The sequence below is a fragment of the Carettochelys insculpta genome, chromosome 2, assembly GCF_033958435.1.
Source record: "Carettochelys insculpta isolate YL-2023 chromosome 2, ASM3395843v1, whole genome shotgun sequence".
Taxonomy (NCBI): domain Eukaryota; kingdom Metazoa; phylum Chordata; order Testudines; family Carettochelyidae; genus Carettochelys; species Carettochelys insculpta.
This window is the reverse complement of record NC_134138.1, coordinates 151,174,324-151,197,414: the sequence shown is the minus strand read 5'-3', so window position 1 is coordinate 151,197,414 and position 23,091 is coordinate 151,174,324. Positions and strand designations below refer to the sequence as shown.

General features: G+C 46.8%; 1 protein-coding gene across 2 annotated transcripts; it reads right to left on the bottom strand.

The window, feature by feature from the left end:
* Positions 1-113: 113 nt before the first annotated feature.
* Positions 114-17,544, bottom strand: SNRNP48 (small nuclear ribonucleoprotein U11/U12 subunit 48). Of its 2 annotated transcripts, none has more exons than XM_074987842.1 (9): positions 17,442-17,544; positions 17,194-17,307; positions 14,273-14,333; positions 12,328-12,402; positions 9,383-9,571; positions 8,814-8,935; positions 7,892-8,019; positions 6,798-6,962; positions 114-5,266 (listed from the first exon to the last, which is right to left on the bottom strand). In XM_074987842.1, the coding sequence occupies exons 1-9, from the start codon at positions 17,532-17,534 to the stop codon at positions 5,227-5,229; spliced, it is 987 nt and encodes a 328-aa protein (XP_074843943.1). In that variant the 5' UTR covers positions 17,535-17,544; the 3' UTR covers positions 114-5,226. The 2 variants fall into 2 exon arrangements, with proteins under 2 accessions (XP_074843943.1, XP_074843942.1); XM_074987841.1 differs by having other exon boundaries at positions 115-5,266; positions 9,383-9,577.
* Between the last annotated feature and the right edge of the window lie 5,547 nt (positions 17,545-23,091).

Genomic DNA, 23,091 nt, shown 5'->3' with positions numbered 1-23,091 from the left:
CCAGCAGCTGAGTGGTATAGGGGGCATCTGGAGACACTGGGCTGATTTCTGCTTCCTGATTCCTACTGCCTACTCATGTGGAGAGCAGCAGAGGTAAAATCAATGGTCAGAATGGACACATTGGGGGTATAAACATCAAATTAAATAAGGCTGTCTACACTAGCATTAGGTCAACCTTGTACATTTGAATTTGCTGTTACCCTGTGAAAAAGCTGAACTAGAAAAGTTGATCTTGCACCCCCCCCATCAACCTAAAGATATTTATAGTGAAGACAGGTACATTACAAAATCAACCTTATGCTCTAATGTAGTCATAGCCTGAGTGACATTTATTGCAGCCTACATTCTATCTGCCTTTTTTAAAATTTGAATCATTTTATATTTATTTAAAAAGTACAGTACAGGAAGTAAAGACCCCAAAAATAGATTGTCAGAAGAGATGTCAAAAAGGGGCTTCAGCAATCTGAGCAATTACAGAGAATCCCATGTCTGATTCCACACATCACTGTTTTACACACCACTCTCAAAGGCCCAGCTTGCAGTATACATCCCTGGAAAACTATTACTTGCACAAATGACGATGCAGGGTCAGAAATATTACCAGCCAATCACCATTGCCTATATCCTAGTCTGATGCAGCAAGCTTAGGTGTTGAGGGCACACTTGCCTCTCACTTTGAACCGGACACAACTGACTGCCAAAGTGGTGGTGAAGGTGGCTTTAGCCAGCTTTTACTTTTCAACAGTTGTAGTTTCAACTTAAAATTGCACAAATTCACAGGAAGAGTAATGGGCCATGTACACTAGGAGTGGTGCTGAAATCAGTTATGTAGCAGCAGCAGAAGAGCATATCATCACTGAAAAATTAGATGGAGACAAAGTAAAAAGTTTCCCCTATGACCTGTTTCTTATATTTAAAAAAAAAAAAAAAGAAGTGATGCAATAGAATTTATTACTTGAGTGCCACTGGACTGAATTGTGCTTGTGTCTGATTTATGGTCCAAATCTGCAGCACTTTACAGCTGTGTCTACATTTACCAAAAACTTCAAGCTCATAGGAACAAAGGGGATTTCAATGTTGGCAGGGTCCTTTTGAAAAGGACCCTTGTGTAGACAACACAGAAGTGAAATGTGGCCATTTCAAAGTGCCATGGCTGGTGGCATGCTAATGAGGCACTGAATATGCATTTCAGTGCCTCATTAGTATTCTTTGATCTCGCCATTAGCATGGCCATTTTGAAGTTTTTGGTAAGTGTAGACACAGCCTACCTGGCCTCAGTAGCACTACTCACAAGAGCGACGGCTTCAGGCTAAGACACTGACACAGACAACTTAACAACTACATTACAGGTCCAGGCTTGAGGCCGGAAAGAAAACAGTTGCACAAAATATGCTGTATGCTGTGGAACTGATTTGATGCATGCATACTTAATTGTAACGATCCTCTCTCTGCTATATGCATGTTTGTCAGATGCTTCTCTACTTCCAAGAAACATTGCTTTTATTTTAGATACCTTGTTTTTCAAAAGTACATCGATAAACTGTTCATTAAAATTCAACTGAGATATAAAATTAAATCCCATGACATGACACGATTTTTGTGGTGGTTCTTTGAGTGATTGCTCATATGCATTCCAAGTTGGGTGTGCGCTGGTGCATGCCCAGTTGCTGAAAGCTTTTTACCCTAGCCAGTAGCCCTAGGGTTGGTGTGGCGCCCATATATGCACCGCCCAACCCGCTCCCGGCTCAGTTCCTTCTTGCCGGCTACTCCGACAGAGGGGAAGGCGGGAGGGTTCTGGAACAACACGAGCAACACATCTCGGAAAACACCAGTTACAGAACAAGTAACCGTCTCTTCTTTTTCAAGTGATTGCTCACATGCATTCCAAGTGGGATGAATGCAACCCGATGCCTAGGAGGTGAGTGGGAGCCCTGGAAGGAGTGCAGGAGAGCCCTACCCACTGCAGCATCTTCCCATGCATGCTGCGTCCATGCATAATGTGCTGAAAATGCGTGAATGGAGGACCAAGTGGCCACCCTGCAGATGTCCGGGATAGGGACCCTGGCCAAGTACACCATAGAGGGTGCCTGTGCTCTGGCCGAGTGCGCTTTGATCGGGGACGCCCCCGCATTTGTAGCACTCCCTGACACAGGCCACCATCCACCATCTACTGAGAGGAGACTGGGAGCCCCTTCATCCTATCTGCCACTGCAACAAACAACTGTTGAGACTTTGGGAAGGGTCTGGTCCTGTCCATATAGAAGGCCAGCGCCCTCCGAACAGCCAAGGTATGTAAGCTGTGCTCCCTAGGGGAGGCATGAGGCTTTGGATAGAACACCGGTAGGGTGATGCCTTGGTTAATGTGGAAGGGGGGAGACCACCTTTGGCAAGAACACCAAGTGGGGTCTCAGCCTGACCTTATCCTTGTGGGACACCGTATAAAGCGGGTCCACTGCCAGGGCCCTGAGTCCCGGCCGAGGTAATGGCCAGCAAGAACGCTGTCTTGTAACTGAGGAATAAAAGGGAGCAAGTAGTGAGTGGTTCAAAAGGGAGGGCGGGGGGGGGGGCCCGCATAATTTTAGACAATACCAAATTAAGGTCTCACTGGCTGGAGGGAGAGGGGGAGTGCAGTTTGACCCTTTGCATTCCTTTCATGAACCTTTTCAGCACAGGGTCTGAGAAGATGGATGACATCCCAGGTCCTGGGTGAAAAGCTGAAATGGCTGCTAAGGGCACTTTCAGAGAGGACAGCGACAGCCCTTCCTGGCTCAAGGACAGAAAGTAGTCTAGAAGACTTGGTATGGGGGCCTGCCCCAGGGATAGCCCCCTTTGAGCTGCCCATACAGTAAACCTTTTCCATTTGGCCACACGTTGCCCTTGTGGAGGGCTTCCTGTTGTTTAACTATACTTCCGTGACAGGTTTGGAGCAGGAAAGCTCGACCGCTCTCAGCCATCTATCGCCCTGCAGCAGTTAGGAAACCCCATGGCAGCAAACCTGTCCACTATATCCCACACATTTCCCAGAGTCAAGGTCTTTCACAGCAGATGGGCACTGATTGCCTTGGTTGCCTTTATCACTGTGGCCCCCACTGTAGATCTGCCCACCCTAAATTGATTTCCCACTGACCAGGAGCTGTTCCAGGCTGCAAAGTTCCACAGAGCAATTGCCATTCACTTGTGAACTGTCCAAGTAGGTCTCATCTTGGTATCACAACGCTTCAGGGTGGGAGATGCAAATCACCAAGTTTCATGAAAGCGGCCTGGGGCATGTGGAAGTCCTGCAGCCACTACTGGTTGTCCCAGACCTTCCAAATGACGCAGTCCTGCCAGTGTGTGCTGGCTGCACATCTCCGGAACCGGTGCTCCACTGCATGCCATGCATCCAGGGCAGCCAGCAGCTCTGCATTCCTGGTCTCCAGTCCTTCAGCGTCATCCAAAACAAGGTCTCCATCCACCTCATCCTTCCACTGGTTTTGTCTAATAACACACAGCACAGCATTTTGGGAAGCGGCCATAACACGCTGTGCACTGACTCTAGGCTGTTCGGCATCTGCGCTAGCTCTGTGCAGCAGCGTGAGTCAGGGGCAGGCTTTGGGAAAATGGCCCCCAAAAAAAGGCATGAAATTCCTTGGGCTGTTTGTTTTCCATTGGCGGGAGGGGTGGGGGGGCACTGCCCTCTGGGATGATGACATCAGACACCCACAAGCACTTGTGGCACATTATTTCTGACACATGGGCACAAAACCCAGAATGCAATGGGGCTGCAGGCACAGTAGGATAGGTACGCACAATGCACTGGCTGCAGTCAAATCTAGCTAAGGCAATGAAGACACACTATGCTGACTTTCTGGACATTTGTAGACACTCGTCTTCTACTTTATAAAATCTAGTGGTAAAAAGTAAACTTCAATAAATTTCATACACCAGAACTGAATGGACAGAAAGAGTGAGCAGCTGTTTCTCTCTCCTGGAAGTTACTGTCCAGTAAAGACTGCAGCACATTAGCATGGCAGAGTAGAAACCTGTTCTGTGGAGACAGGATTTGGGTTCTTGTTCTGGCAGCCTTCGCTGTTTTGACATCATCATTACGTTTGATGGCACATAGGAATGTCACAAAGAAAAATATGCAGCAGATACATATTTAGAGTCCCGCACAGACAAAAAATGTATATCCACATCTGCAAAAATAATCTGTACAGAACTGCATCCATAGCTGTGGACGTTCATAGTTTTGTAAGACTCTACAGATTTTACTCCCAAGAAACAAGAGTGTTTTCATTGAAATGCTCTTAGTTTAAAAAAAAAAGAAAAAAGTAAGACTTGACGCTTACACCGTGTTCTTGACGTAAATGCCTCAAAATGCTGTACAAAGCGGGCAGAGCATCCTCACCCCCATTTTACAGTCAGATCCTAAGCCACAGGTCATGGATGTCTCAGCTATTTAGTGTTGTGGGTTTTTTTTTTTTAATTTCTCTTTCCAATGGGGTGACTGATGTGAAGGACTACAGAGTAGTGGTTTTCAACCAGGGGTGTGGAACCCCACAGTGAACTTCAGGGGGTCCAGCAAGCAGGGCCCCCAATAAATTTGCTGGGGCCTGGGGTGAAAACCCAAAGACCCATCACATGGGACTGAAGGCTGGGACCCCAGAGCCTGTAGCTCAGCTTCATGTGGCTCCCTGTGGTGTGGGGCTTTGGATAACTGCTTGCTACCAAAACTGGTCCTGGTTTTTAGATGCAGAGAAGAGCTGTGGCACAGGGGGGCTGTGGGGCTCATACAGCATGTTGCGGAGGTGGGGAAGGACTTTTTAAAAAAAAAAAAAAAAGAAAAAAAAAGAAGTTGAGAACCTCTGCTACAGAGCATTCTCCTGAAGTCTCCACAAACCTGCACAAATATGAATCCTCATTGCTTCCTCTTTTCCTTCAGTCACCAGACCAAGATGGACTGAATGAAAAAATCACAATGTAAACATTACATTTATCAATCAGTCAAAATGACAAATTACACGTTACCCTCTGATACAGAAAAATCCATCGTAGATGTGAGACCATGATAAGGTTGTCAGGAAGAGGGAAGGTTGGCACTGGCAGCCTGCCAGCTGTGGTTACAACATTCAATTCACAATGTATTGTCAACAGCATGTGGCTGATAGTCATAGTTTGGAATGGCCCAGGTTACATCTCTTTCTTTAACTAACAGCTGACAAACACCTTCTTTAGAGTCCTTTTCTATTTTCTTCTCTTGTGGCTGTGATACTTCTCTTCATCCCTGAAATAGAAACAAGACTTTATATCCCAGGTCTTGTTAGGATCTCAGCACTTAACAGATTACACCAGAACTGCTTGATTGATAGAACGTTCACTGATGAGAGTCTGAACATGAGAGAAGCCTGAAGTCTTTCAAGACTGACAATATCATTTAAATCTAAAGCACTTCCTTCAGAATCTTGTCACTTTTTTCCCTTTGAGGGTTCATTTCCATGAACTTTAATCAAGCGTCACTGCACAACCCTACACTCTGACAGAGCATAACATACTTTGTAAAAACCAACTGCGTAAAGCCGATTTTATGAGACACACAGCTACTCCAGCGTATGCACCAAAGTATACAGTCAAACCAGCTGTGGTTCTGTGAGCTGATACACTTGCTCGGAATCCAATTATATAATGTCACCCATTTATTGACGGTCACAAGGAGCTTGGGAGTGACAGGAAGGTATGCAGAGTAAATTCCTTAAAAAAAAAATATCACACCTGGACCTAGATCTGAGCTGACTCTAGCAGTTGCGTTAGTGCCTTATCTAAATAAATTACATGAGACTCCAGCAACTCTTGCAATATGGGCGTGAGAATCTGCATTAGTAGATCCCACTGGGGACACAGTTATCTCTGTGGCAACCAATCCCCAGGAAAACTCATCAGAAGTATGCCTATGATCTTTATCATCTACCAGTATTCCCCCTTGTGGCAACCAGTAAATCTCCAGGCAAACTCCTTGGAATTATATGTGTTAAAAGTTACTAAATGTACACCAACTGAGGAACTACCAGTAATGCAAGATGTAGCCAACTCATTATGCAATATGAGCAGAGAACACTAGGTGACTCTTTGGCCGTGTCTACACTATCCCAAAACTTCAAAATGGCCAAGTAAATGGCCATTTCGAAGTTTACTAATGAAGCGCTGAAAAACATATTCAGCGCCTCATTAGCATGCGGGCAGCCGCGGCACTTTGAAATTGATGCAGCTCGTCCAGACGGGGCTCCTTTTCGAAAGGACCCCACCTACTTCAAAGTCCCCTTATTCAGGAATAAGGGGACTTCGAAGTAGGTGGGGTACTTTCGAAAAGGAGCCCCGTCTGGACGAGCCGCGTCAGTTTTGAAGTGCCACGGCCCCCCACATGCTAATGAGGTGCTGAATATGTATTTCAGCGCTGCATTAGTAAACTTCAAAATGGCCATTTGCATGGCCATTTCAAAGTTTTGGGCTAGTGTAGACATGGCCTTTGGGTCAGACCTGAGCTCATTCTTTGCATTAGAGACAAGTCACTGCTACAGGAGCCACTTTTTGAATCCCTGACATCTGAATCACTTACCCTTTAGGCTTTTGAAGATCCCATAGCAAATTCTGCATGGCCAGGAGCTTAGCCTGGCTGATCTAGGGTCACATATGCGATCTCCCTGAATTCACTTGGATTGAGTATTACATTCCTGCACTAAACTCTGCAGCATCATCGCATTTCACTGGTGATGATCGTAAGTGTCTGGTACAGGCACACAACTGATTAGGATTACACTTGCCTGTCTCTTTTCCTCCTAGAATCTTTGTCTTTGCCTCTCTCTCGATTTCTTTTTTGTCTGTCCGGACTTCTACTGGTATCTCTCCTGTGTCTAAATCGATCAACGTCCTTAGAGCTTCCACAAGACTTTCGAGAGTCCACTGATGCTGACCGTCTCTCTTCATTTCTGAAGAAAAAAGTACTGCTTTTGTTTAATAGTTTCATAAACACTGTAGTTATTAGTGTACTTTTCACCTCCATCTATCTGCCTCCAGTGAGAAATGAAAAGGAACAGTATTCCATTTTGTAGGATCATTTTCTTCTTCTGTTTGTGATGATAATGGGAAACAAGATGTATTTAGCCATTGAATTTGGCTTCTCTCATTTGACTGGTATTTCTTCCCCCTGTGCAAAGGCTGAAATAGATCTGATTTGTTTACTATTTCTATCCCCAAGTCAAGACATAAAAATGGGAAGCATCACACGTTGAGAGGGCATGTTTCCAAGTCACAGGTAATAAAATCTATCCCTGTTGTCTTTTTCCAATACCCAAGTGAGGATTACTTTTATGTTAAACATACATAAAATACACTAGCAGTGCAACACACCTATGTTCATATAACTGAGAACCTTAGAGGAACACAGTCAACATGACATTGTCAGTTTTTTATAAAAGGACGTTCAAAATAGCTCCTGTCCCACATCTCACTGTCAATTTTTGCATTTAGTAGTCACACTTTCACAGGTTATAACCTCCCTAAGCTGCTTTGTGGTGGTCTGAGACTGTCACTGTACTAGGACTCGGGAGAACTGTGTCCACGTCCTGGTGCTGCCACAAACTGCCTGTGTAACTTTCGTAACAAAGTGTTTTATTTCCCCATCTGCAAAATGGGAATAACCTCTCCTGTCTGTTGTCTTGTCTACGACATATGCCATAAGCTCCTCAGGGTAAGGACCATCTTGGTATGGATTTGAACTGTCCAGAACAATGGGTCTATTTCTCAGCTGGAATTTTTACATACTACTAGAATACAATAGGTTGCTCTGGGTTGCCACTTGCCAGTGTCCCTGCAGAAAGAAGCATTTTGGTGAGTGCAGGGAGGTTCTTGTTCATACCTTCCTGAAGATTTTGCTGCAATGGATGATTTTCCTCCTTCACACATCTCTGTGCTGTCTGGTTTACCCTCCTCTTGCCAGTGGCTGCTGAGTTCTTCCATGTGCACACCAATCACATCCCGGATCACCTAGCAAGAGATTAGTACAGGAAAGCTTAAACCTAAAATATACCACAAATACCACGGCAAAAGATGTAGCCTGAGGTGTTGGTTTTCAACACACTAGAGTTTTCAGAGAAAAAACATTTGTTTGCTGAAATAAGAACACCAAAATAACTTTATAAAAAAGCCCCTTAAAGGGACACTCAACATGTCGGTTGCCAGAATTTGCACATACAAAATTCAGTAAGAAAGTACTTGTAATTTGTTTAGTAACTTTCAAGGGAAAAAAACGGTTTTCTGGTTGCATCTGAAAATATTTCTTTGAAGTCTCTGCCACTCAAATAGCCAAGGCACAGGAAACCGATTCTGAAATTGACTATACTCTAGCCTCACAGTTCATGAATGAAATGAAGAGTAAAACACCACAATGGGCATTTTTAAGTTTTCATCTTTAACAATCTCAGCTGTCAGTATGATAATTTGGTATGAAAAAAATTTTAAATATATATATTTTTTAACACTTCTAAGTAGTTTATGCAACCTTGAAACTGACAAAGCTCATACGACAGGATAGATCACAAAGGGATATCAGGAAAGACTGAAAACCAACCAGAGGAGAAAAAAATATATGCTAACACATTTACTACTCACCTCTTCAGACTTGAACATAAAGTTTCTTTTAAGATTTTTGCTTAGGCATTGCAGTTAAAATTGTTTTTACTAACCTAAACAGAGCATATAAGAGTGTGTACACCATACAAAAATAAGCATGCTAATGCCTGCAAGGGCTTGCAGTCTCTACAAAAGCATTTGATACTCACCTCAGTGTAAGATTTCTTTGTTATATGGACATTCTTAGCTCTGTATGACTGCCGTCGTCTTTTATAGTCCCGCATTTCTGCCAGGATTTCAAGATGAGACTTCGGACCTTTTTGACCATCATCTAATACAGATTGAAGGTGAAACAAATGGTTAAAGAAGGAAAAAACAAAATTTTAGGGGCGATACTTGAGACTACAAATTGGGCTGTCTTAGAATGGTGCTGTTTACAGGACTAAAGTTTATGTCAAGTTCTTTTAATAGAAGTTTCATTAGTATTTCATTGACAGTATGAAACAGCATCTGGTGAAGTTGGAGAAAAATCTGGTAGAGATCTGCACATATAGTAAAGACCAAAATTAACCATCCCTTGCACGTCCGCCTCCCCACAAAAAAGGCATCCAAGTAACTATGCAACATGATTACATGAACGTCAAGATACTGCAATACAGCGAGTTTAGTGGCTTGAAATAAATTATTTTTTAAAAATAACTGCTTAATACGTTGTTTGAAAATGACAAACGCTGCCATTTTAAGTTGTAAAACACTAGGGCTGGAATATTTCTCAAACCTTGGGTGACTTTAGCTGCCAAATCTACAAAGAGATCACTGTCATTTTCGGTGGTCTGGGACCTGGACCTCTGTTTCTTCGTCTCTTCAAGGACATAATCGTAGATTGCAAGACGATCAGCTTGAGTCAGGTCACAGATGAAGCGTTTGTGATTTTGGGGAACTTCAACAGGCAGCGTAGAATAGGCACCTACAGCTTGTGAACAATTGGACATTATTACTTCTATAATGGCAATTGATACACAAAAGAAATTTGTGGGGAGGAGCAAACATACTGACAATAGGAACTTCACCACTATTTACACACTTTCCTCTTGTACACGACAGGCTTCTTTAGCTTTACTGGATTCTGATAGTTTAAGAAGTGCTTTCATTGGCTTAATTTCAGGAAACCACAGAAGTCTGTTTCATGAAATGATGATAATGTAGCAGACTGTCACTAAGTGGCTACTATGCCTCTATTTCGTTAGCCTTCCTTAATACAGACCTAGAGAGGCAGGAGTTTTGGTGCCTCCTGCAGGGACCATGTGGGCTGTTTGTGGAGGGAAATGAGAGAATGCCCACAAAAAGCATCCAGTTCACAACATGGTTTCCTTTTATGTTTTTAGTGACAGCCCACTCACCTGTAACAAATGTTTTTGCACTGGTTCAATAGTACACATTTATTTTTAAATTTGTTTCCAATTTTCAACTGCAAACTAGTAACAGCCAATATTCTACTGGAAATAATTAGACAGAGTTTCTGTTTAATCAAATAGATTATGATCAATTGTCTGCTCTGAATGCTTTCAAAGACAGTTCAGAACAGGCTACCTTCTAACCATTCACATTGCTAGTCAGTTTAAAAGCCCGGAAGGTAAGTGATGTAGTTGTGTTTACCTGTAAAGCTGCTCAGCTGTCACCCTCTTTTAAACAAACCAAGAAAACTGAAGGTAAAATTTGTGTTAACAGATATTACGGCTGAGATTTTAAAGTGCAGAAAATCAAACAGCTGGTTCCTGTGGCTACCTTAATTTGACAACTATGAACCATAAAACATCACATTTCTTGATGACAGTGTATTAAAAACCTGAATCGTAACTTTGTGTTAGTGGAGAGTTTTGCATATTCACTGTAGGGTACTTTATTTTTACAATGAACCCTTCCGAGACAGTGCCATAAAATGCACTGACAGAAGGAAAACCAAAGTAAACAGTAAAATATCAAAATGGCCAAATACTGTGAACAGCATATTAAAAGTCAGATGCTTTGTGGGTAGAAAACACAATTATGACCATGCTTCTTTTTTAAATGTATACCTTCATCTAAACTGTTTTGATATATTTTACTTCCCATACATTTTTAAATACAATTGCCCTTGTTTAATGCAATTTTGCTTTGTTTATGTAATTGTTTCCATTTCAAGTCCATAACAATAAAAATACACAATTGAAACAAATACCCTTCCAAGTCAGAGAGAAAAAGAATCTAAGTGTTTACCAAATAAAACCACATTATAAATTAATAAGTTAGTAGGTGACTGCACCCAGTTCGGAGAACTTTTGTTATTTCTTCTGATCACTTCTACAAAGTGCATGACCACAATGTTAAAAATAGGATGGTAAGATAGAACTGTGACACCTTGTGGCCCATAGCTGTATATTTACAATACTACATATTTTGGTGCTCAGTTATTTTCTTTTAAAATTGTCCAGTGCACTTCGGTCAGATTAAGATTTGAAATTAACATTACTACAGTTTTCTTAAAACATGGGGAAAAAACCTCACAGCTTCCAAATATGGTATCAATCCTATGAAAATTACCCGCTTTCCAAAAGGGATCATTCCACATGTTTTCATTTCTGTACCAGAAAAAGAAAAACAGACCAGAAAAGGCTGCCAGTCAGCACAGTGGTGTTCAGCAGACGAGCATGCAAGTGAGAAATGCAGAATGAGCACATTTTTCCTATGTGCACTACAGATGCCAATTTTGGTTGGACATAATCTTGGTGATTTTATCACAACAGTCTTCAAATAATACTTAATTCCGAAGACTCCAGGACAATCCCAGCGGGTGGGCAACCCTGCTTTGTGCATTTATGAGTGTTGTAAAATGACAGTCAGTAGCTTTATGCAGTATTATCCAAGTGCCGCAAACGTCCCACTGCACACACTGCAGCTCTACTGCCACCTGCAGATGCAAGCAGTTTGTCAAGGGTCTGTCTTGATTTCATCTCCCATTCACCTGAGAAATCTCTGACTTTTCTTGGGCTTCAGCCTGTTTATCGTGTTCTCTGGCAATCAGTGAAAACAGGATGTAGGGACTCAGATGTATAGGTGGACACAACGTCCATCTTATCTGCAGGGCAGCAGGCAACGACAAAATCACTGTAACTCTGCTTAGGAAGGCTTGCAACAATCCGTTGTAAAAATGGAAACTGCAAGCTCACCTATTATGGAGCAATGAAAAATCCCTATATATCACATACCCATTAAAACAAATGTGAGTTTGAAGATTCAGAGGAGGAAATAAAAGCAAAAGGGAGGTTTCTTGTCCAGAAAAAGGATTCCCAGCAATGGGACCGGGAGCAGGGCCAGGGATGGTGAGAGTGGGTTCTGCGTTATGGAAGTCAGAAAGTCAGAAGAGGAGGCAGCTCACAGAGCTGAGCCAGTGGGGGCCATTGGGATAAAGTTGTGAGGTAGTGGGATTGGCATTAAAGCAACCTCCTGAGCTTTGCAGGGCTAGATTTCCAGCTCTTGAGTTGGACGTGGAAGACGATGAGAGCACAATTGTGGGGATCAGGGTAAGTAAGGAAGCAAATTAATATTGTATGACAGCGAACACACACGAGATAGAGGGAGATGGGAAAGAGGTGGCTTGAGTGATCATGAATGGGAAGAGAGAGAGAGAGCCCACACTACAGAAGAGTTGGAGAACCTCTGGCTTAATCTATGTACTCCACTTACCTTCACTGTAGCTTCCACCTTCTTTTGCACTTAAAGATTTAGCTTGTTTAATAATGTGAACTTGCAGATCCTTATCTGAAGAAAAGGAAAATAGGATTTTACAGATCTTCTGCATTTGTGTACAAGTCCACCCTCAGATATGTGTTAGATCTGTGCTTACAGCTAGGCTGCGTCTACACGTGCACGCTACTTCGAAGTAGCGGCAGTAACTTCAAAATAGCGCCCGTCACGTCTACACGTGTTGGGCGCTATTTCGAAGTTGAAATCGACGTTAGGCGGCGAGACGTCGAAGTCGCTAACCCCATGAGGGGATGGGAATAGCGCCCTACTTCGACGTTCAACATCGAAGTAGGGACGTGTAGACGATCCGCGTCCCGCAACATCGAAATAGCGGGGTCCTCCATGGCGGCCATCAGCTGGGGGGTTGAGAGATACTCTCTCTCCAGCCCTTGCGGGGCTCTGTGGTCACCGTGGGCAGCAGCCCTTAGCCCAGGGCTTCTGGCTGCTGCTGCTGCAGCTGGGGGTCCGTGCTGCATATACAGGGTCTGCAACTAGTTGTTGGCTCTGTGTATCTTGCACTGTTTAATGAAAGTGTGTCTGGGAGGGGCCCTTTAAGGGAGCGACTTGCTGTTGAGTCCGCCCCGTGACCCTGTCTGCAGCTGTGCCTGGCTCCCTTATTTCGATGTGTGCTACTTTGGCGTGTAGACGTTCCCTCGCTGCACCTATTTCGATGTTGGGCTGCGCAACGTCGAAGTTGAACATCGACGTTGCCGGCCCTGGAGGACGTGTAGACGTTATTCATCGAAATAGCCTATTTCGATGTCGCAACATCGAAATAAGCTACTTCGATGTAGGGTGCACGTGTAGACGTAGCCCTAGTAAGGTTTAATTGACAGGTAGGCAGTGATGATCGTATACAAAGAATAATATTCCTCATCCTGAATTACTGATGTTCAGTAAAAGTCCATCAGACTTAGGAATTCTTTGACAGGAACCAAAAAGTTCTGGCTTTTGAAAAGTTTGTTCTTACGTCTGTTCTACATTATTTAATGCAGCAAACAAAACCATAACCAGTTAAAATATATATTTATTCTAAAATTACATGAAAATAATATTAAGTTACTCTCTCCTCTGGTCCTGCTACTGTATTCTGTCTCCTCTGCATCTGTTTTTCAGATTTTAAACTCCTGAGAACACAGCCTGATGTTGTGTGTCTGGTTTGCGTTATTATTATACCTGTGCTGAACACATTTTTTGAACACTTGACATAAAACATCTTTTAATTGCAACACTGACATTTAAAGAGGGAGAGCTGAAGATCACATTTTCATCTGCCTTAAAAGTGCCTTATCTTGGTGAGAATGAATTCCAGAGAGATTTATTTAAAAGCAAATAATGGACTGCACAGAAATTAAAGAAAACTCTCCCTCACCCAGCCAAGCACCACTTCACACTAATTCTTTCAGGAGTTTATCTAGACCTACAGATCTCCCTTCAGAAACTACTACAGCAGCTGAACACTTCCGTTAGGGCTGGATCAAACTGTGGGATTGGGAGATGTGATCTACTGACATCACAGATGAGTCCAAAACACAAACAAGAAAGTAAAAGAAAATTTGCAAGCAGTGTTAGAAATAGGGGAGAAAAATATCAATCCATAAATATGTTGATAAACAAGTAGAAATTAAATTAAATTAAATTATAATATGGACTTAAAACTTTGAAAACGAGGAGGAACATATGCTATGAACAGCATTGTGTAAGGACAAAACCGCACCTTCGTTCTGCAAAGCCGAGCAGGAAAGTGCTATAAGACAATTATCCTTTCAAAATAATCTATCTGGTGAAAAGGAGATTCCTCTTATACTGGAACAACTGAGGTAACATCACCATCACCTGAAGCATCAGCATTCCATTGTACAACCATTGCCAAATGCGTGCTCACCTATAGTAACGGTGGGTATCTTTACTTTGTCATAATAATATGCAGAGTCATACATTTCAGCCTAAAAAACGAAACAATATTAGTTTTACCATTCTCACATTTATAATTAAGACCCAAGCATATCCACACATATCCATACTCCCCCTGCCTTTTGCAATCTGATCAAACTGACTGAGGCTCAGTCCGGGACAGAGCCTCGCTGAATTCAGCTGGACTTGCACAAATGCACAGGTCAAGTGTACAGACCTACCTGCAGCATCAGGGTAGGGCTGCAACTTTCTGATTGCAGAAAACCAGACACCCTTCCCCTGCCCCCACCCTCATTGACTCAGTCATTTTCACCACACTTGGGCAAAGGGTTAGGGTGCAAGAGAGGGTAAGGCTCCAACTAGTTGTGTGGGCTTTGGGATGGGGCCAGATATGAGAGACTTGGGGTGCAGGAGGCAGCTCTGAGCTGGAGGATGGGGCCAAAGTTTTAGGACAGCCTCTGGGCTGGGACAGCAGGTTGGAGTGCAGGCTACCTTTGGGGTTATGGGAAGGGGTTCAGGGTTGGGCCAGATGGTCAGGGTACTGCAAGATGGTAGGATTTGGGAGAGAGTTTGGGTGCAGGAGAGGGCTCAGGGTTGGGTTATGAGAGGGGGCAAGGGCTCCAGATGGGGATGCAGGCCAAGCACAAGGAATTTGGGGCAGGAAGGGGCTCTGGGCTGGGGCTGAAGCTGAAGCTGGGAGGGGGCAGCCAGGGACCTCTGCTCACTGCCCATCCACAAACACTGCCCCACAGCTCCCAGCTAATGGAAGCCAGGCAGCCAGCAATAAGGGCAGGTCACTGCACTGAACCTCCTGCCTGCTCCTGTATCTACAGGCCACAGAGACGTACATTCCAGCCACTTTCCAGAGCCCCATGGAGCCAGGGCAGGCAAGCAGCATGCCTTACCCCCACTGTGTCACCCACTGGGCATTTTAATGGCCCTGAAAGCAGTTCTGACTGGAGCTGCCCAGGTCCCTTTTCAACCCCGTCTTCTGATCAAAAACTGTATGCCTGGCATCCCTCCATTAGGGACCCCTTCCTATTGGCTTCTTTGAGGCTATGGTATGAACAGCACTTTTGGCCAATCTCATGCAGCCCACTTAAAGCTAACCAAATTATTTCAGCAGAGCCTCCCCCAGGCCAATTCTACACTGAAGGGGAAGGTAGAATTAAGGTATGTCTGCACTTATGGGAAAATTGCCACACCGTGATTGATCTTCTGGAGTTCAATTCTGCCATGTGTGTGAAGATGCAGCAAAAATTGCTCGTTCTGGGCTTGGCCAGTGACCCTCGTACTCCACACTATCAGGTGGGGTAAAGGCCGCTGGCGCCAGCTTGAAGAGCCCCCATCTGCACAAGGACAGAAAGTTGATTTGGATATGTCGAGTCTAGCAATGCTAATAGAATTGGATATCTGGGACTGAGAGATAGCCATGTTAGTCTATATATTATCAAAACAAAAAAGAAGTCCAGTAGCACTTTAAAGACTAACAAAATTATTTATTAGGTGGTGAGCTGGAAAGGTATAACAAGTATAACAAGTGGGGTTCTGCAGGGGTCTGTTTTGGGAAAGCCTCTGTTCAATGCCTTCATCAACAATTTATGCTTAAAAGTATGCTTAAGTTTGCAGATGATACCAAGCTGGGACGGGTTGCAACTGCTTTGGAGGATAGGGTCATAATTCAAAATGATCTGGACAAATTGGAGAAATGGTCTGAGATAAACAGGATGAAGTTTAATAAAGACAAAGGCAAAGTGCTCCACTTAGGAAGGAACAATCATTTTCACACACACAGAATGGGAAGCAATTATCTAGGAAGGAGTATGGCAGAAAGGGATCTAGGGGTTATAGTGGACCACAAGTTAAATGACAGTCAACAGTGTGATGCTGTTGCAAAAAAAGCAAACATGCTTCTGGGATGCATTAACAGGTGTGTTGTGAACAAAACACAAGGAGTCATTCTTCTGCTCTACTCTGCACTAGTTAGGCCTCAGTTGGAGTACTGGGTCCAATTCTGGGCACTACATTTCAAGAAAGATGTGGAAAAACTGGAAAGGGTCCAGAAAAGAGCAACATGAACGATCAAAGGGCTAGAGAACATGACCTATGAAGAAAGGCTGAAAGGACTGGGCTTGTTTAGTTTGGAAAAAAGAAGATTATCGGGCGGGGGACATGACAGTGGTTTTCAGGTAGCTAAAAGGGTGTCAGGAGAAGGAGGGAGGAAACTTGTTCTTCTTGGCCTCTGAGGATAGAGCAAGAAGCAATGGGCTTAAACTTTAGCAAGGGAGGTTCAGGTTGGACATTAGGAAAAAGTTCCTCACTGTCAGGGTGGTCAAACACTGAAATAAATTGCCTAGGAAGGTTGTGGAATCTTCATCTCTGGAAATATGAAAGAGCAGGTTAGATAAATGTCTGTCCGGGATGGTCTAGGCAGTGCTTGGTCCTGCTATGAGGACAGGGGGCTGGACTCAATGACCTCTCAAGGTCCCTTCCAGTCCTAGCATTCTATGAGCTTCTGTGGGATAGACCCACTTCTTCAGACCAGTCTGAATGATGGTCTGAAGAAGTGGGTCTGTCCACCAATGCTCACCACCTAGTAAAATTAGTCTTTAAAGTCCTACTGGGCTGCTTTTTTGTTTTCATAGCATCTGGAACTGACTTTGTTCCCTAGCGCAGCCCATGCAGGACACACACGCCTCCAGCTATGTGAATACACAGCACGAATCGAGGTAACCGAATTCCAGCTTTGGCTGGCTCCCAACCCAACCCCCCAGCTCCTGGCAGCGGCTTAGCACAGTCCTACTGGACGCGCTAAATCGACCTCCGTAAAATCGATGGCCACGTGCCGCTCCCCCGGCGGCAACCAGCCCGCCCGCAGCGTAAGGCGGTTACCTGCTCCTCTGCCGAGTAGCCCAGCCGCCGCAGCCGGCAAGCCGCCACGTGCTTGGCCAGGGAGGCGCTGGGCATCCGGTGATTGGCATCGTAGGGGCACACGGCTGTCTCCCCCTGCAGAGACAACGCACGCTCAGGCCGCGCGGGGAGGAGGGGCATTTCCATTTGGAGCTGGGGCACAAAACGGGGGCAGGACAGTGCTGGGGGCGCGGGGCTGCGCCGGGCTCGGCTGCAGGAGCAATTCTTACCTGAGCCCCAAACCACACCGCGCAGCGGGCGGCTACCCCTGCTCTGGGCCGGCCGGGCTCAGGCCCTGGGCAAAAGGAGCTGGCGGCGGCCATGTTTACTAGTGGCCAGGTCGCCTCAGCGGAAGTGACGTCGATTTCCCCATGGCATTTGGTTCCGCCTATTGTTAATAGAACGGGGCGGCGGCCATGTTTAGTGAGGGCACTAGTGTGGCCCTTTACCCCCGGTGTTACTCTCGGCCGCGGAGAGAGGCGGGGCTGCCCGGGTCGATGCGCAGCGCCCGCTTCAGGCCTGCCTGGTTTGACTGACATGTCAGCGGCACGCGAAGCAGCGCAGGGGACCGTGCAAATGCCGGTAGATGAAACGATTTTAACGGCGTACTCGTGGCCCGGCCTCCTGCAACCCAACGGTCATTTGTGAACAGGCAGCGCCTGAGGCTGCCCCAGGGAGGGGCGTGACCCGCCGCAGCGTGGCCCTGCATCGCCATAGAGCACGGGCGTGTGGAGAGAGCAGCCGCACTCAGGCCCTTGCAGCAGGAAACAGCCCCAGAGGGGCGGGCTCAGCGAGGGCACCACCTAGCGGCGGGCGGGTCGCGGCTTCTCCAGCGCCGCGGGGCTGTAACGCGGGCCGGAGACCGGCGTTGGCTCCCGGCTTGTGCCCTGGGCGGCGGGAACGTGTCCTCCGCCCGTCTCGCCCCCGAGAGACGTGGGGCGCGTGAAGCGCCGTGAGCGGATGCGTGGCCGGCTGGCTGCGCCCACACGACACGAGCGACGCAGTGCGGCGTTGTAACGAGCCGGGGGCGCCCCAGAGCCAGCGGCCGGTCGTGCTGCGGCCCCCGGAATGTCACACACCACCCCCGGGGCCCGCTCGCCCTCTGCTCAGCCTGTGCAAGGGGCTGAGTTCAAGCCAGGAGCCCCAGCCGCGTTAGCGGTGTAGCTGGACCTACCTTGTGCCCGCCCTGCGTCCCCCCCCCCCCCCCCCCCCCAAGCGGGAGCGCGACAGGAGCCGTGCCCTGTGCGGCACTTGCTGGTACTGAGCGCTGGCAGCCCCAGCCGTGGGCTTGGGTGGGGGGCGGGGAAGTAGATGAGTACCGGCTCCTCTTTTTTTCTACACACAAGGCACTGAGCAGGAGTAACAGTCCCCTTAACTTCTCTTACTCCTCCTGACTGTGCCCGCATCTGTTAGGTAGGGTAACCACCTCTGTCCCCTCCCCGCCCTCTGTTGCCCCAGTAGCTGATGGTCAGCAGAGCCACCTGTGCCAGCTCCCCAACTCTTGTGGCCCTTTGTGACCTTCGTCAATCTAGTGAGCCCACATCCGGATTACTGTGTCCAGTTTTGAGCTCCCCAGTATAGAACGGATGTGGATTTGCTTGAGCAGGTTCAGCAGAGGGCAACAAAAATGATTAAGGGGCTGGAGCACATGACCTGTGAGGAGAGGCTGAGGGATTTGGGCTTGTTTAGTTTACAGAAGAGAAGACTGGGGGGTGATTTAATAGCAGCCTTCAACTTCCTGAAAGGGAGCTCTAAGGAGGATGGAGAGAAACTGTTCTCAGTGGTGACAGCTGGCAGAACAAGGAGCCAATGGTCTGAAGTTACAGGAGAGGAGTAGGTTGGATATTCAGAAAAACTACCTCAGGAAGAGGGTGGTAAAGCACTTGAATGCATTGCCTAGAGAGGTTGTGGAAATCTCCATCCTTAGAGGTTATTAAGTCTTGACAAGGTCCTGGCTGCAATGACTTAATTGGGGTTGATCCTGCTTAAAGCAGGGGGCTGGACTAGATGACCTCCTGAGGTCCCTTCCAGCCCTATGATTCTAGCCCTCCCCACCGATTACCCACCCTCTTCTGCCCCCATGGTTGTTAGGTATCACTGCTGACCCTGCTAACACCGTCCAACCCCTATTGGCCTTGAGAAACTGGTATGGAACAATGACCGTTAGCTGCAGAACTTTTGCATACATAGGCTGCTGTCATGGAGCTTTGTGAATTGCTTTTCCCCTCCCTCAAGTGCAGCAATACCAGAGTGAGATCAACTCTGACAGAGGAGAAGCGAATGATGATAACCCTGTGGAAGTGTGCAACACCAGACTCCTACTCATCAATTGTGAATCAATTCTATGGGGGTGCAGAGTCTGGGAGGAGGTAAGGGTGCAGGAGTGGTGGTACAGGGGTGGGTTGGGGGTGCAGAGCAATGCTCCCTGCAGTTTTTTTCCACCCATATGTAGAATACATTTTATTACACGCACCAACACATTGCCGGCTGTGGGTGCTTTGCTAATCAGCCGTGCGGCATTTGACTCTTTCCTGGATGGCTGCCCAATCACTCAGTCTACATGGAGCACTGATGCAGAGGGTTTGAGTTGTATGGGACAGGGTGCAGGACAGGGAGAAGAGTGTTGTGAATAAGGTGCTGTGCGGTGTCAGAAGCAGAATCTGGCTAGGATGCTCTTACCTGGGTGGCTCCTGGCTAGCAGCCAGCAGGTGCCTCCAGCAGTGTCCCTGCATGCTCCTCAAGGTGGCCAGGTGCCACGTGCTTCTCTGAGCTACACAAGTGGTGTGTGTGTGCACCTTGCGCACTGCCTTTCCACAAACACCAACGAGGCAGCTTTCCGGTTTCCAGTCAGTGAGAGAGGCAAGATTGTGCTGGGGGCAGGGCTGATTGCAAAGCTTCTCCGGCCCAGCTTTCAATGTTCAGAGAAGCATATGCCCCCCACACTGGTTGGCCACTTTAGCCGTGTCTACACGTGCACGCTACTTCGAAGTAGCGGCACTAACTTCGAAATAGCGCCCGTCACGGCTACACGCGTCGGGCGCTATTTCGAAGTTAACTTCGACGTTAGGCGGCGAGACGTCGAAGTCGCTATCCTCATCAGGAGATGGGGATAGCGCCCTACTTCGACGTTCAACGTCGAAGTAGGGACCATGTAGTCATTGCGCGTCCCGCAACTTCGAAATAGCGGGGTCCGCCATGGCGGCCATCAGCTGAGGGGTTGAGAGACGCTCTCTCTCGAGCCCCTGCGGGGCTCTATGGTCACCGTGGGCAGCAGCCCTTAGCCCAGGGCTTCTGGCTGCTGCTGCGGCAGCTGGGGATCCATGCTGCAGGCACAGGGTCTGCAACCAGTTGTCGGCTCTGTGGATCTTATGTTGTTTAGTGCAACTGTGTCTGGGAGGGGCCCTTTAAGGGAGTGGCTTGCTGTTGAGTCTGCCCTGTGACCCTGTCTGCAGCTGTGCCTGGCACCCTTATTTTGATGTGTGCTACTGTGGCGTGTAGACGTTCCCTCGCAGCGCCTATTTCAATGAGGTGCCGCGCAACGTTGAAGTTGAACATCGACGTTGCCAGCCCTGGAGGACGTGTAGACGTTACTCATCAAAATAGCCTATTTCGATGTTGCTACATCAAAATAAGCTATTTCGATGTAGGCTTCACGTGTAGATGTAGCCTTTGAGTGAATAACCAGGGAAAAAAGGATCTGGCCCATGGGCCATATTTTGGCTACCCCTGGCCTAGAAAGTGAAGTTACTCACCTTGGTGCTGTGTCTTGTTCTTCCAGATGTGTGTCCCTATGGTGCGCCACTGTAGGTGCTGGGCTCGTCCTGGCGCCGCAGATTGGAGGCTCTTCATATCTGTATGTGGCTGATCTGTGCATGTGCTGCTGCTGCTGCATCTTTCCATTCACACTCTTGATCACATGCACAGAGTGGCTCTAGCCTGTTCCTCGAAACCACTCCAGAATCTGTGAAAAAGGGCAGACGGACAAAGCAGACTCCAAAGCAGGGAGGTGTGTGGGTAGCAGAGCACCGACAGGGACACGCATCTTGAAGAACAATAGTTATTACACCAAGGTGAGTAACTTCCTTTTTTTCTTCAAGTGATGTCCCTGTGAGTGTTCCACTATAGCTGACCGTGTAGCAGTTCCCCAATAATGGAGGAGAGAAAAGAAAAAGGAGTCACCCTGTAAATGGAGTGGACAGAACCGCTGTGGCTAGCGAAGTATCCGTATTCCATCTGTCCTGGATAGCATAGTGTCTCATGAAAGTATAGTGGGATCAATAGGTGGCTTCTCTGCAGATGTCTCTAAGGGGAAGTCCCTTCAGAAAGGCTGTTGAAGTCACCACCCTTCTTGTGGAATGAGCCCATCGTTGTGTTGGGAGAGGCATCTGGCTGGAAGAACAGCACTGAGCGATGCATACAGTGATGATATGTGCTATCTGTTGGGACGATAGCGGTTCACTCCTGGAACGCTCAGCCAATCAGACCAGCAGGCGTTCTGTTTTTCAGAATGTTTTCATCCTGTCTATAAAAGGCAAGCACCCTGCAGATGTCCAGAGTATGTAGCGCTGCTTCCTGCGGTGATGAATGCAGTTTAGGATAAAATGCAGGTAAGACTATTGGTTCGTTGATGTGAAATTTGGAAGAGACTTTAGGAATAAAAGCCAGATGATGTCTGAGGGTCACTCTGTCCTTAGCGAAGATTGTGTATGGAAGCCACTCCATAAGGGCTGACATTTTGCTGACTTTATGGGTGGATGTGATGGCAAGAAGAAAGGCTGCCTACATGGTAAGTAGCTTAAAAGGGGTAGAAGCCAGGGGTTCAAACGGTGGTCTCATCAATGCCTGTAGTACTAGATCGAGACTCCATGGAGGAGGAGTTGGTCTGTGTGGGGGGGTACATATTTGTGAGCCCCTTGAGAAATTTCTTAGTACTTGGGTGAGCAAACACTGAGAACCCATCAATGTGCACCCTAAACGCAGTAAGTGCTGTGAGACGCACTCTTAGGGAGGTTAGTGCCAACCCTGAGTCTTTTAGGTGCAGTATGTAGTCCAGAATAGCATTGAAGGGTGACAACATTGATTCTACCTGCTGTACTAAGCACCAGGCAGCAAACCTGTGCCACTTGGAGAGGTGAGTAGTTCTAGTATTTCGCTTCCAGCTGTGTTCTAAGATTTCCCTGACCTGTGCAGAGCAGAGGAGTTGAACCAACTAGGAACCAAGCCATAAGGCATAGCCTGCATATCTGAGGATGCTGTAGGATTCCCTGTTCCTGTGTCAACAGATCTGGTAAGAGGTGCAGAGGATATGAGGGGTATGGTGACACTCACTGCAGGAGGGGGAACCAGTGCTGTTGTGCCAATGCTGGGGCCACTCATATCACAGGAGGGGCCTCCTCTGCCCTGACTTTTTGAAGTACCCTGGGAACAAGGACCATAGGGGGAAAGGTATGAAGGAGACGGCCCCTCCATGACCTGAACAATGCGTTGCCTAATGATCCCTGCCCCATTCCCGCTCTGGAGCAATACAGGCAACACTTCTTGTTGCGACAGGTGGCAAAGAGGTCGATGAGGGGAATGCCCCAGTGCTGGAGCAGGGAGCGGATCCCTCCACTGCGGAGTTCCCACCCATGGTGCGATGCAAAGCATCTGCTTGGAGAGTCTGCGGCAACATTGTTGAGTCCAGATAAGAAAGACGCCACGAGTACAGTGTCATTCTGAATCCACCAGTTCCGCAGTCGGGTTGACTCCGCATAGAGGGAGCGGGAGAGGGCCCCTCCCTGGTGATTTAAGTAATACCTTGTTGCCACATTTTCTTAATATTTTTACTGTCACACCCTAAATGTATCGTCGGAAGTGCTGGCAGGCCCTGCAAATGGCTCT

What these genes read in the sequence shown, in the direction of transcription:
- SNRNP48 (XM_074987841.1), bottom strand. Translation starts at nt 17,534, where the DNA reads ATGGCCGCCGCCAGCTCCTTTTGCCCAGGGCCTGAGCCCGGCCGGCCC. An exon ending in AGGTGGAAGCTACAGTGAAG is followed by an intron (nt 9,578 to 12,327) that starts GTAAGTGGAGTA and finishes ATTGTTCACAAG; the next exon opens with CTGTAGGTGCCTATTCTACG. An exon ending in TCTAGGAGGAAAAGAGACAG is followed by an intron (nt 5,267 to 6,797) that starts GCAAGTGTAATC and finishes TTTCTATTTCAG; the next exon opens with GGATGAAGAGAAGTATCACA.